The sequence below is a fragment of the Sprattus sprattus genome (genome assembly GCF_963457725.1).
Source record: "Sprattus sprattus genome assembly, chromosome: 4".
NCBI classification, from domain to species: domain Eukaryota; kingdom Metazoa; phylum Chordata; class Actinopteri; order Clupeiformes; family Clupeidae; genus Sprattus; species Sprattus sprattus.
Genome location: NC_137923.1, coordinates 43,441,663 through 43,455,284, shown reverse-complemented (window position 1 = coordinate 43,455,284; position 13,622 = coordinate 43,441,663). Strand labels below are relative to the sequence as shown.

Here is a 13,622-nt window from a genome sequence, read left to right as displayed (position 1 = left end):
ACAATGATTCAACAAAGTTCTTAAACTCTCATAAGTTTCATCCCATTAATTATTTTCTTTTTGAATATGCCCTCCACAGACTGAAAACATTGCAGAAGAATGTATTTGAAATGCCCTTTTAAGACAAAGTGAATTCCCATCAGGTACAGTAGAGTAGAGTTATTGATAACCAATTCCAACAAATGTAACCACCAGTACAAAAACATACGTTTGAGGATTACTTGCATGAGATGCAATTATATTTTCCAAAGAGAATACACTGTTTCAGACCTTCCCAAATGCACAAACCGTTATAGAGAACAATCTCTTACAGATAATGTATTTCACAGTTCACCATTTCAAGTTTTGTTCTCCAGAGTTAACACAACAGTCCAGTTACTTCAGCAAAGATACTTCATGGAAGTAAGCTGCCAACATTTTGGTTCCCTGGATGTAGTTAGACCTAAAAAGAGAGAGACAAAAAAAACAGGAACTCAAATTTGGCTCATTTCAACCATGTCATTTTTTCCTTCACCTTGAGACTACAAAAACATGGCTGAGATTTCTCTGGAACAGCCTTTGAGCTGTGGTTGTTCAAGCACACTTGAATTTTAGAACATCAGGGTTAATAAAAGCATGGGTTAATAGAGAACAGTTTATTCGTAGTTCTAAAAAGGGTCAGGGTCATGACCCAACAATCATGACTGTTAACCCTGATCCCATAACATTTTATTTGCCATGTGAGGCAGGTCATACAGCCATGCAGGACAAATTAAAGCCTCAGCAATGGATTTATAGCCTATATAGCATACAAATATATAATTCCATTATCATTTTTAATCTAATCTACCCTCACAAAGTCCACAGCAAGTTCAAATTAAAGTGTCTGACTTGTGTCAGTTACCTGTTGAGCTTCTCATTCTGTGAGTGAGCGCCATCATCTGACGAGCCCAATGGCAGCAGCATGACATTGCGGCCGGTGGCTTCCTGGAAGGTTAAGGTCACTGGGATGCTTCCACCCTCTCTCGTCAAGTCAGGCTCGACTCCAAACACTGTTAGCAGGAGCAAGAAAAGGTAAAAAAGCACCCATAGACACAACTCAACTCGATCAAATCAACAGCTGAGTGGCTACTTCCATAACCAGAACTAGCATAACAAATTGCCAGGTTCTTCCTCAGTTTTCCTCAAATGTACACCAATTACAGCCAGTCAGCAAAAGTCCCATGACAAATGCTTTAGACATGTGTCGTACTGCAGCCCCAATGTTGAGTGTGCACATACCAGTCTTCATGGCTCTCCTGCCAGCCATGAAATGGGGATGGTTGAAGTCTGCCACCCAGGCCTTAGCGCCGTGACCCATGTAAGCCTTCAGCTTGTTGGGGCTCTCCAGTTCGGCAAACTTCTTCTCCAGGTGACTGAGGACCTGAGGAAGTGACATTTATTACAGTGCATGAAATGCCCTGTATTGTTATTCCTAGGCTTCTTCTTCTTCTTCTTCTTCTTCTTCTTCTTCTTCTTATTCTTCTCACCTTTTTCTGCAATTAATTCAGCCCGAACCGCTTAACGTAGAAACTTCATTCAAACTTTGTTGCGTAGGTCTTGTACAGGACACTTATGCTATGTATTTTTCACTTTTCTAAACTTTATACTTTTTAAGATATTAAATAAAAACGAATCTAAATTTTCCCATTGACTTACATTGGGCCATTATGACATCATAATAGGGTCATTAAACTGGCTTGCACCTGTGCTTCAGTAGGTGCGTTTCCATTCAGCTCGTTCGCATTAACGATTCGCATTCACGGACGATTCGCATAAAACAAATGCGCATCAGCGACCGTTTCCATTCACCCGAGTCTTTAGTCTAATTTGGAGGAAGAGTTTTGTGCATGCTTGAATGGACGCCCTCCTCTCTGCCGTCGGGACTTTTAATGCTGTAGCATTTGAGTTGTTTTGAATATAATTGCTAGAAGGAGAAGGCGTAGACCGTTTTACACTCACATAGCAGCGAATTCCGTTCCCCGCAGACGTCCGTACATCTGGGAACGAGCACGGTCTAGTGATTCTTTTAATTTGGTGAAGGCCCACTTCACTGCCCAGCTGTGGGTCGAAAACTTCAGGCTGACCAGGTCAGGATTTCAAGAATTGTGCAACGGATAGGCCCTGCTGTGTTGCCTGAAAGTATTTGCTGCCGAAAGCCTGTCCCCACCGACGAGCGCATTGCAATTGCACTTTACAAACTTGCAACATGCGCAGAATACCGTGTTGTGGGCGAAACGTACTGTACAAAGATGTTTATATGCAGTATGCTTTGCCATCCGAGTACAAAGAAATATATTAAGTTACCATACCTGGGCGAGGTGCAAGAGATTGCGAACCGAAACAACCGCGCACCAGGTCCGCAGGTGTTAGATAGAATAAAATCAATGATCACAAAACAAAAAAACAATAATTTACAACAACAAAAAAGTACGTGTGGGGAGATAACATGTCCACGTAGTTTGCACGTAAATCAAGTTAATCAGTTAGCCTACAATAAACTAGGTAATGATGATGATGTTCAGGGGAAACAACACACCGCAAACATAGATATACTATAGTATATACAGTGCCACTTGAAAGTATGTGAACCCCTTGAGGACTTAAGCGTTTTCTGTTGTTTTACCATGATTTTTTATTTTTTTATCACCAATTTTCCATAGATGAAATGTCAGGTTTATGTTTATCATTTGCATGTACTTGTTTAGAGGAAATAGTTTGAGAAGCTGAAAAACTACATGAAACATCCAATTAGTCCATTTCAAAAGTAAGTGAACCCCCAGCTGAATTGATAAAGTCAAGCAGGTAACAGATTCAGTGAAACTTATTTGGGTGAATAATTAGTCAATTGAGCAAACCAATCATCTGAGACATCCTTAGGGAAAGGTTTGGGCCATACAGATTAAAAGAGAGAGGAAACCAACCAAACTACTGTAGTGCCAAGGTGTACCCACACAGATCAACAATGCCGAGAGGAAACGAGATATCCGAGAACATCAGGAAGAAGGTACTGACAGCCCATCAGTCTTGGGAAAGCTATAAGACCATCTCCAAAAGATTCCAGCTCCATCCATCCATCCAAGACAAATAATTTTGAAATGGAGGGTATTCAACATGACCGCATCTCTGCCTAGAAGTGGACGCCCATCAAGACCATCACCAAGAAGCACCAGAAGAAGAATAAATCAGGTAAAAGTCAACCCACACATCACCTCTAAAGAGTTTCGGACCTCTCTGGCAGCATCTGGGGTAAATGTACATGGGTCTACAATCAGACGAAAATTGTTGGTTTTGATCGTGACAAAATAATTCTATCTCGGACTCATCTGTTTAAAGAAGGGACTTCCAGAAGGCCTTTGGTTTATCCAAGTGCTCTCGGGCAAAGTTGAAACGGGCAGTTTTGTTCTTTCTTGAGAGCAGAGGCTTCCTTCTAGCAACCCGATCATGAATGTCATGTCTATTCAATTTTCGTCTGATTGTGGACCCATGTACATTTACCCCAGATGCTGCCAGAGAGGTCTGAAACTCTTTAGAGGTGATGTGTGGGTTGACTTTTACCTGATGTATTCTTCTTCTGGTGCTTCTTGGTGATGGTCTTGATGGGCGTCCACTTCTAGGCAGAGATGCGGTCATGTTGAATGCCCTCCATTTCTAAATTATTTGTCTTGGATGGATGGATGGAGCTGGAATCTTTTGGAGATGGTCTTATAGCTTTCCCAAGACTGATGGGCTGTCAGAACCTTCTTCCTGATGTTCTCGGATATCTCGTTTCCTTTCGGCATTGTTGATCTGTGTGGGTACACCTTGGCACTACAGTAGTTTGGTTGGTTTCCTCCCTCTTTTAATCTGTGTTGCCCAAACCTTTCCCTAAGGATGTCTCAGATGATCGGTTTGCTTAATTGACTAATTAAGCACCCAAATAAGTTTCACTGAATCTGTTACCTGCTTGACTTTACAAATTCAGCTGGGGGTTCACTTACTTTTGAAATGGACTAATTCCATGTTTCATGTAGTCTTTTGGCTACTCAAACAATTCCCTCTAAAAAAAGTACATACAAATGATAAACATAAACCTGACATTCCTTCTATGGAAAATTGGTGATGAAAAAAATGAAAAATCATGGTAAAACAACAGAAAACTCCTAAGTGGTCAAGGGGTTCACATACTTTAAAGTGGCACTGTAACAGCAGGTGCATATGCTGCATGAGGTGTGGTGTATTAGCTGGCAGTTTGAGAAGCAGTAGAGGAACATCACATTCGGGGCAGACAGCAGCACGGTTGTCTCTCACTGCAACAGGACGTAGTCTACAGTCCAACTCCGAACATAAACAAATACACGCGAATCGCTCGAATAAACTGTTTCCATCTACGTTAAGCGCATTAACTAAATTCGAAAAACTAGTTAATCCACCTCCCTCTGGCGAATCGAATTTCTATGCGCATTGGGGAAGTTAATGCGAAACGCACGCGTTTCCAACCAGGATTAAATATTCGCATAGAGATAATGCGCATTAAGACATGGGATGGAAACGCACCTAGTGACACCTGCGCCAATGTTCTAAGGCTCCTTTTCTCTCTGTTCCTCTCCATTCAACTGTATAACTAGGACTATTAAGACACCTTCCATTCTCTCCTTTTTTCTCTCCATCTTTCTCTTTATCCCTCTCAGTCTACTTTCTCTCACACTCAATCTCTCTTCTTCACTCCATTTTTGTCTCCTTTTTTCAATATTTTCACTCTCTCTTTATCTCTTCATCCAGAGCCACTCTTGTTCACTCTTCTTTCCTTATTCCACTCTTCTTTCCTTTCTTCTTTTCTCTTCCATTTTTCTTTCCTTCTTCCACTCTTCTTGCCTTTCTTTTTTCCTTCATCCACTCTTCTTTCCTAATTCCACTTTTCTTTCCTTTCTTCACTCTTCTTTCCTTTCTTCTGTCCTTCTTTCACTCTTCTTTCTTTTCTCCTTTCCTTCTTCCACTCTTCTTTCCTTTCTTCTATCATTATTTTACTCTTCTTTCTTTTCTTCTTTCCTTCTTCCACTCTTCTCTCCTTTCTTCACTCTTCTTTCCTTTCTTCACTCTTCTTTCCTTCTTTCACTCTTCTTTCCTTTCTTCTTTCCTTCTTTCACTCTTCTTTCTTTTCTTCTTTCCTTCTTCCACTCTTCTTTCCTTCCTTCACCCTTCTTTCCTTTCTTCTTTCATTATTTCACTCTTCTTTCTTTTCTTCGTTCCTTCTTCCACTCTTCTTTCCTTTTTTCACTCTTCTTTCTTTTCTTCTTTCCTTCTTCCACTCTTCTCTCCTTTCTTCACTCTTCTTTCCTTCTTCCACTCTTCTTTCCTTTCTTATTTCCTTCTTTGACTCTTCTTTCTTTTCTTCTTCCTTTCTTAACTTTTGCATTTCATGAACTGGTATTTCCTTTAGGAAATGCATTTTCTAGTTTTAATATTCATGTCAATGAAGCTCATACCACAATGCTCCTTCGGACTTGAAACCTGGGCACGCTATTTGTAGAGGGGAAATGCTGTTGTGGATTGTCCTCTTGCAGTATAGCTACTCAATAACATACTGACTTTCAAAATCCATAATTTGGGGAAAATATTGCCGCTTACTTCACAGTGAACTTCACTTAGTGTTAAGGTTGGATTTACTCGTGTAACTAGTTAAAACTAAGTACAATGTACTGTTACGACCCTGGCGGGTCTAGGCCACGCCCTGTATTATGTGCATGCCTGTTCCGTCTTCTCTGTTTCAGGTGATTGGAGACAGCTGTTGCAGGTGATGGGAATCAGGTGTTGCTGATTGAATGGGCTACAAAAGACCTGGGGCCGTATTCACAAAGCCTTTATCTTACAACTAGGAGTGCTCCTAACTCGCGCTAAAACCTTTTACGTAGGAGTAATTTCTTAAAAGTGATTCACAACGGCTCTGAGACCTACTCATACTAAGGATAATACCAACTCCTAGGCTTAAGATAAAAACTCCGTTGCTATGGATGACGTCGATTCTCATGCACGAGTTTAGAAGGGGTGAGGACGGTGATTGGTTGTTGACAGGCTCTCTCATTAAAAACTCATTCGTGACGTCCCTCTAACAATCCCACTATATCAACTGAAAATAAGAGAATAACCTAGGCTTCAAATTAAGTCATATTAAATAGTTATGGACAGTGCAGTTAGCAGAATGCACACGCATGATGACAAGTTTGTGCATCCAACGGGAATGACACTTTGCACGATAAGATCAATTGAAAGCGATCAATATATAATATAGCAATTGCATGTAATCAAGGCAGTAATAATTAAAGCACCCAGCAAACTGTTAGGCTATTATATTTCCAGCCCTTGACCACTTCAAATATCAGCACATACGGCCCTTCAAGCCCTCCAATCTTAATTGATCAAAGCGAAACGAACGTGAACCATAGCCTAGGCGAAAGCCTACTGGTCCCAGGACCAATAGCCACTGTCACCCCAGCGGCATCCAGCTGGTAAGTTCTCAAAAACCTGCGACCGCTCTCCGTTGAAATGCACGAGTCATCGGTACATCCAGGCCACGGTGGACGAATTATTGTAATGTGTGTTCCGTCACTGGACATTCCTGCGATCGCCATGGAATTTACTTTGATCTTGTGTAATTGGCGATTGTCCAAAGGCAACTGGATAAACTGTTGGATGATGTGGGGTCTACAGTGCGTTGATAGTTTGATGAATTAAACGGCTGACTGATGATTCCCAGTGTCGTCATTTGCGTTTTCCGCGAAGCCAAATAGGCTATTTTTATGTTTCCAAACATTTTACCCCGGGACACATCGTTCTTTAAAGGCGTCATTGCATCCCGCGCTAATTCTACGACAATATTAATACCTTCACGGTTTAAGCAATGTCTTTTATCAATTCCAAGTCGGCTGCAGCCATCTTACGATTTTTTGTGAATAGGTCTTAGTGATTTAGGAGTCCTCATGAGGAGTTTTAAGCTGTCCTAGACTTAGGTGCTACTTTTAGGGATAAAATATTTTGTGAATTGCTCTTAGTAAAAAAAATTAGGAGTCCTACATTTAAGACTGACACGCCCATTATTTTTAGGAGTTCCTCCTAAATTCGCCACTTATGAGCTACTTTTAGCCCTAAGATTCTTTGTGAATACGGCCCCTGATCAGCAGGCAGTCGAGAGAGCTTTTGGGTTACCTGCATTTGCGTATTGGATAAAGATTTGGATTGTGGAGTTCGTTGTATTGGATTGGATTGTGGATTGTCGTCGGCGTCGTTTGTTTTGCTTTAACCTTGTACTGACTTTACATTACATCTTTTTTTTCTATTTCACAACACTGACATTAACCACACGTTTTGCTTATAATTACTAGATACTTATATATTTGTAAACCTTAAATAAATAACTTATATCAATATTATTATATAAATTCTGCGTGGCCTCCCCTTTGTGTTCGTGCCTTGAGCCAGTACGTAACAGTACTTGTCAACCACGGCTACATGTTTTCTGATTAGGGAGACAAAAACTAAATTGTACTTCAATATAATATAATAATAAAGATCAGCTAAAATAGAGGAGAACAACAAATTTTACCAGCTTCTCCACCACATTTGGATCCATGTCAGGGACGAGGCGGATGGAGAACTTGCCGATGACCTTCCGTGGGATGACAGTCTTGGCCCCACCGTCGGAGAAAGCCCCCTCAATGCCGTGAAGAGACAGAGATGGGTATCTCCACCGATGCATCAGGATTTGTTCCTTTACACCAAATACAGGTCAAACTAAGTCAGTTTCCAACAGAGAGACAAAACACTAAAATGCTCACAGGAAAGACACAGAAATGAAGCCATGTTCATCTTAACAGCATGAGTTTTTCAAATCAGTGGTGACTAAATAATGTCTGCCTTTATGGCTGTCTGTCAGCTGGTAAAGGTTACATTAAAGGTGGTGGAGGTGCAATATCCATGGGCAATCCAAGTACATTAAATGTACTACATTCACACGTGAGCATACCTTGGTGTTGTGCAGTAGTTTGCTGGCCCCAACATCCTTACAATACTCCTCCATGTCAAATTCAATTTTCTCATACAGGTTCTTCTCCTCCTCGGTGAGCGGAGCTACAGCCTCGTATATCCCAGGCACCAGAATCTTTCCCTTCTTGTCCACCAGAGAGCCTTATTAAAATTTGGCCAGCATACAATCAAACAGAAATTTACAAAAATAATTAACAAACATTACGTCTTAATCACTGCTGACATTGCTATTTTGCATACTTTACAGTTCATGTTTTTATTGTCCTATATCTTTCACACACACACAAAGATATTCCTCAAGTGTGTCTGTTTAGTGATAACAGATACAGGTGAGAAAAACTAAGAAAAGCTTATCACTTAGTATTGTGCTTCATCCTCCGATGATGACTTGATGATGATGATTAGTTCTCAACAGTCATACTTAGGTGTGCGTGAATAAAGAGCCTGTGATTTATGAGGGACTTCCTTCACACAGTGCACTCACCCATCAGGGAAATCAGGTCGGTCATGGCTTCATGCACTGAGCCGCCAAAAACGCCAGAGTGCAGGTCTTTATCACAGCCCGCCAACTGTGGAACAAACAGCATTATTCAAAACAACATAATATCCGTGGGAAATAATAGGTTCAAGTTAACCACTGGCTTTAAGACACATTTGATTCTGCTCAGTATAACAGCTGTTAACAACACAACAAGTAGGACTTTAAAGTGAAGCAGTTTATGAATCACAGTTTGGACTGAAGGTCATGGTGGAGGTAAGCACACAGAAACAACATGGCAAACTAAAGAAGTCAACCCTTTCTCCCAGTGAATTGCAATTAATCTATGTGGAATTCCTGTCATAAGAAAGGGATTGTTACTCACCTCAATGAAGAAATAGCAGATGCCACGCAAGCCATAGGTGATGCAGGGCTTGGTCTTGCCCAGCCAGTAGTTGTCCGAGATGCAAACATAATCTACATCCTTCAAGAAAGAGTCCTTCCGGGAAAAGATTAGATCGTCTAGACCCTCAGAGCCAGACTCTTCCATCCCCTCAAAACAGAACTTAATATTGATTGGAAGCTCCTGTTTGGAAAAAAAGGAGAGAAAAAAAGATTGAAACAAAGTTAAAGGGTCTGGTGGAAGTGGTGAAAAAAGCTGTACAGAAACTTATTTAAGGGCATTAAGTAAACACTGTCAATGAAGGTTAAGTTCTCGTTAGCGATTAGCAATTTATCCGTTATGCTGCTTTAAATGTAAATTTGTCCCCACTTTTGGCTCATTTGGAAAAGCATAGCAGTTATCAGCAGAATAACGCCTACAAGACTGCAGATTAAAAACAAAGATAGCATTTGTACTTTAAGGTGGTATTTCAAATTTCAAAACATTTCAAATAGAACCTCTGGCCCAAGATATGAAAGGGGGAAGGAATGTGGAAACCAGGATGGAGCAGAGCCATTACACAAGAAGGGAAGACCTTTGAGCAGGCAGAGTAAAAGGAGTGCTCTTCTTGCAATCTGACAATTTTAAGGTGGCATCATGTTTTGGTTAAAGAACAAGGTGGCAACATAAAAACTGCATAGCACAGCATTAATGGTTGCACACACCAATATTATTTCTCCCTGCAACGAGCTGGGTAATATTAATCTTAACATTGCATGGCTGATTAGATTTGCTTGAACTGATTATAACTTGCACAGCTGATTAGATTTGCTTTAGTCTTATGGACAGTATATTTCATCAGCGCCCAAAACATTGGTGTGATCCTTGCAAATGTTGGATTTACAAGTAGAAAATCAATGAATGGTGCCATTAGAAAATTTTCCACACTTAAAAAGAAAAACTGATCTTTGTGTCCCTAAGGTGTTCTTTACAGATGAAATATTGTTATGTGACAAATGCCACTGTTTACAACGATACAAAGGGTGTACATTCTGGTGTAATTGGATTTATTGACGGCATGCAATACTTGCTGAGTCTTCTGAAAGGCCTCAATGCAGTTGAACCAGGCCAGGACAGGTCCCTTGTCATCTGTGGAGCCTCTTCCATACAGCTTCCCTATGGTGATTTTAGAAATGTGACAAAAGCAACATGCGGAAACTTCAGTAACCAAGTAATCAGGGCAGTAAATGTTCAATCTGTTCAAACCAAGGTAGTGCACGAAAGCTGACAAATATGTAATCCAGGGCACACCTATAAAGCCTGGTCAACAGTGGCGTTCTATTTATGACACAAAGTTCCATTACTCTTCCAATAGGTCACTGAAAGCATCTTCAGAATTCACTTTTGTCACAGCACACAATATATATATGTAGGAGACAGGAATATTACAAATCCTTGGTTTAGTATTGATATCCACATAAGGGATTTTGCTCAAGTTTCAAGTTCCTATTACCAAGGGGAAGTGAGTACTTGCGGTAGGCTCAGCAAGCATGACTTAGATCAACTGACACGTCATGTGGCTGAAAAAAAGTCTTCACTCAGGCAAAAAGTAATGAGTCATTGAAGTCATCTCACCACAATTGCAAAGTAAGCAGTCACCTTTGTATTGCTTTGTAGGCCTAGTCTGACACCTGATCAAGTGAATCCACCTACCATCTTTCTCCACCAGCTTGAAAGGTTCTGTGTCCCAGCCATCGTCGAGGTTTGCAGGCTGGACGTCAAGGTGACCATAGATGCACACAGTCTTCTTGCCCGGGTCTGAACCGAGGCGACCCAAAATGATGGGAGGAAGTGGGATCTCCTGTCCATCCGCCAACTATACAAAAATGCAATGTGTGTATTATGTGCCCATATTAAACTGCAGTTCCTAAACACATATTTGCATGCATATTAACGCACCTTAAATGAAAGTGCTTGCAAACAATTGGACATAAAAATCTAAATAGCATCCGGGCATTTACCTTCTGTTTGCCAATGTCAACCAGCTCCACTGTTCCGCCAAGTTTCTCGATGTCTTTCCCTGCCATCTCCATCATCTTTTTTATCTCTCCACGTTTCTCTGGCCATGCAGAAACACTCTGCACTGCTACCCATTCTGCCAAACGCTTTTGAGGCAGACAAATGGTTAAGTCCACTTGCAATTGAATATAATTGTAAATGTCAATGTCATGTCATTGGCATTCAAACTGCATTGATAACAACAAACAAACCCATTTGGTTTCTTCATCGACAAAAAAAAGTAATGTCTTACCTCAATGTACAACTCTTGGTGTTCGTCCACGTACTTAAAAAGTGCTGGAAGAGAAGCCATCGTTTCTTACTTTCACCCTTAAACCGGAGTACCTGGACTCGAACTGAACTTTTGCCTGTGAAATACAGCCTATTACTAGATTATCACAACAGAGGCTCCACCTTTTCGTTTACGCTGATAACATCATCTGTATACAGGTACTACTTGGTAATGAAATAATATTGATTGCGGTGATAGGATTACGATCATATAAACCAGTCCTTTTAGATTATCTCTTTAAGTCTATCTTCCCTGATAAATCCTACTGTTAACTTTGCGGCACACCGTGCTCTTTTAACAGATTCATCCACTTAACAAGTCGCCAGATCTAACTTCGATACTCAACGGGAAGTACAATCTGGAATTAGTGTTGGCAAGGGTGCAGTTAGGACTAGGTCTACCATAAATGCTACTTGAAAATAAAAAAGTCAAGGTGCATACGTCTTCATCTAAAATATTACCTTGGGGATATCACACGAAAGATCATTAGCCACAGTGCGATTAATTCTGCAAAGTCAGTCTGCAAAGTCTTGTGTTTTCAGAAGACAGCATGTGAGAACCTTTTCCGGTTCGTCACTATCCTGTGCGTGACGTCAGTTTCGGAATCCAATCAGATTCTTGTTTTAATGGACAGTTTATTCAAGTTACATCAAATAAGTTGCTTAGATTTGCAACATTTACATTTTTATTTTATTTTATTTTATTTAACAACAGTGTCCGTGTGTGTGGTTTGTTAGAGTGGTCAATTAGACTCTTGAAGCTTTCCCCCTTAAAATGAAATCGTTTTTGCCTGATTGCTTCCAGCCTCTTCTCTACAGGTGTTCTCAATGGAAGAGAAACGAATTATTGAATGAAGAGTTTGGGGGGATTTTTGCCTATAAATTTTAAAGAAAAACGACGGCAAAGCATGCAGTTTAGGAAGTTTTTATTTATTTTGTTTTACAGTTGACTGCACTTATCATCTTGCAGCTATGTTTGTGTTAGTTTGGTTAGTTGTGGGGTTAGCTCATACACAAGCGTTAGACCTTAGCAGTCAGCTGGACGAAATGTCGAGAGGGGAGCCTGACTCCTTTTCGTTTGTCCAGAGCAAGGATGCTTATACCATTGGCAAAGCTATCGTTAAGTCATCAGAAATTGACGATGGTGATTCCAGTTTGGAGAGGGAGTTCAAGATGCTGGCTACAAATACCCAGGAATTGCCTTTAGAGTGTTCAGACAACGCCATGAAGGTGATGCTTCCCGCTGGTCCACTCAATGCGATTAGGATGCTAGGTAAGTGTTTATTACCCAAGGCTATTGGTAGGCTGTATGTGCCATCAGTCTGGTTGATCTGTTTTAAAAATGCACATGTGACCTTCTTTTTCCTTTTTGAAAGGCTCAAGTTATACAGAGTCTGTACTCGAAAACTCCAAGTTATGTGGGTATACGCTGGCAAAGACACAAGAAAAGAACACCCTTAGTGTCAATTTTACAGGCTGTCATGTGACAATGGAGGTCAGATTTCCATATTTGTGTGTGTGTGTGTGTGTGTGTGTGTGTGTGTGTGTGTGTGTGTGTGTGTGTGTGTGTGTGTGTGTGTGTGTGAATTTTTCGAGTTACTGCAGTGGCCAAAAATGCCCTAATGAGTTGTTTCTTCTAAACAGAAAAATCGTCATACCATCAGGCTGATGTATGTCACAGATGACGGCAGAGTCGAAGTCAATACTGTGTCCTGTCCTTCTCATCAGTATTTAAACTTATCAAGGCCACAGTCTGATAGCCCTCCTGAAAAGCCTACCAGCAAGTGTGCAAGCACTACCGTTCCTCCCATGACCAAACCCACTCCAATACCTATTCCATTGCCTGGAGGTTTGTATGACTGAATACGTGCATTCCTTTGCTTGAGCGCTCTGACACTATAGTCACCCTCATATGAGCTGCACTCTGCTCCTTCGTGAATTACACTTTGGAACTGCAAGTTTGTTTTGGCAATGAAAACAAATGTCATAGACGCGTTCAAAATTGGTTGACCTTTACCAAGTTCTTAACATATTGTGCTAAATGCATTAGGCCACAGTGATTTGAGGGGATGGATGCAAGGTTTACTTTTTTTTTTTTTTTTTTTTCCCAGGCTGCAGTATTCCAAAAGAGAAGCAGATTGAGTGTTCCTCTGGAATATCTGCCTCTGAGTGTCGAGTGAAGGGCTGCTGTGTGGACCCTGGGACTTCTAAATGCTACTATCCTATTAATGGTAACATCTTTGCCCAGACATTTTTAGTACTTACTTTTGTACAGATCATCTTTGGAGTCTAATCTATCCCTCTCCTCTTCAGAGTGCACGTTGGACAAACACTTTGTTTTTGCAATCAGCCGCGATTCGTTCAGTGTACCAGTGA

At 40.8% G+C, this 13,622-nt stretch overlaps 1 protein-coding gene across 1 annotated transcript; it reads right to left on the bottom strand.

Moving 5' to 3' along the window:
* Positions 1 to 221: 221 nt before the first annotated feature.
* On the bottom strand, positions 222 to 11,798 carry cndp2 (carnosine dipeptidase 2). Its single transcript, XM_080836385.1, has 12 exons — positions 11,709 to 11,798; positions 11,209 to 11,323; positions 10,919 to 11,062; positions 10,611 to 10,773; positions 9,985 to 10,073; positions 8,901 to 9,101; positions 8,522 to 8,606; positions 8,018 to 8,178; positions 7,598 to 7,762; positions 1,261 to 1,402; positions 884 to 1,031; positions 222 to 442 (listed from the first exon to the last, which is right to left on the bottom strand). The coding sequence occupies exons 2-12, from the start codon at positions 11,266 to 11,268 to the stop codon at positions 376 to 378; spliced, it is 1,425 nt and encodes a 474-aa protein (XP_080692511.1). The 5' UTR covers positions 11,269 to 11,323; positions 11,709 to 11,798; the 3' UTR covers positions 222 to 375.
* Positions 11,799 to 13,622: the final 1,824 nt, after the last annotated feature.

What these genes read in the sequence shown, in the direction of transcription:
- cndp2 (XM_080836385.1), bottom strand. Translation starts at nt 11,268, where the DNA reads ATGGCTTCTCTTCCAGCACTTTTTAAGTACGTGGACGAACACCAAGAG. An exon ending in ACCAAGAGTTGTACATTGAG is followed by an intron (nt 11,063 to 11,208) that starts GTAAGACATTAC and finishes CTGCCTCAAAAG; the next exon opens with CGTTTGGCAGAATGGGTAGC. An exon ending in CCTTTCAGAAGACTCAGCAA is followed by an intron (nt 9,102 to 9,984) that starts GTATTGCATGCC and finishes TTTTCCAAACAG; the next exon opens with GAGCTTCCAATCAATATTAA.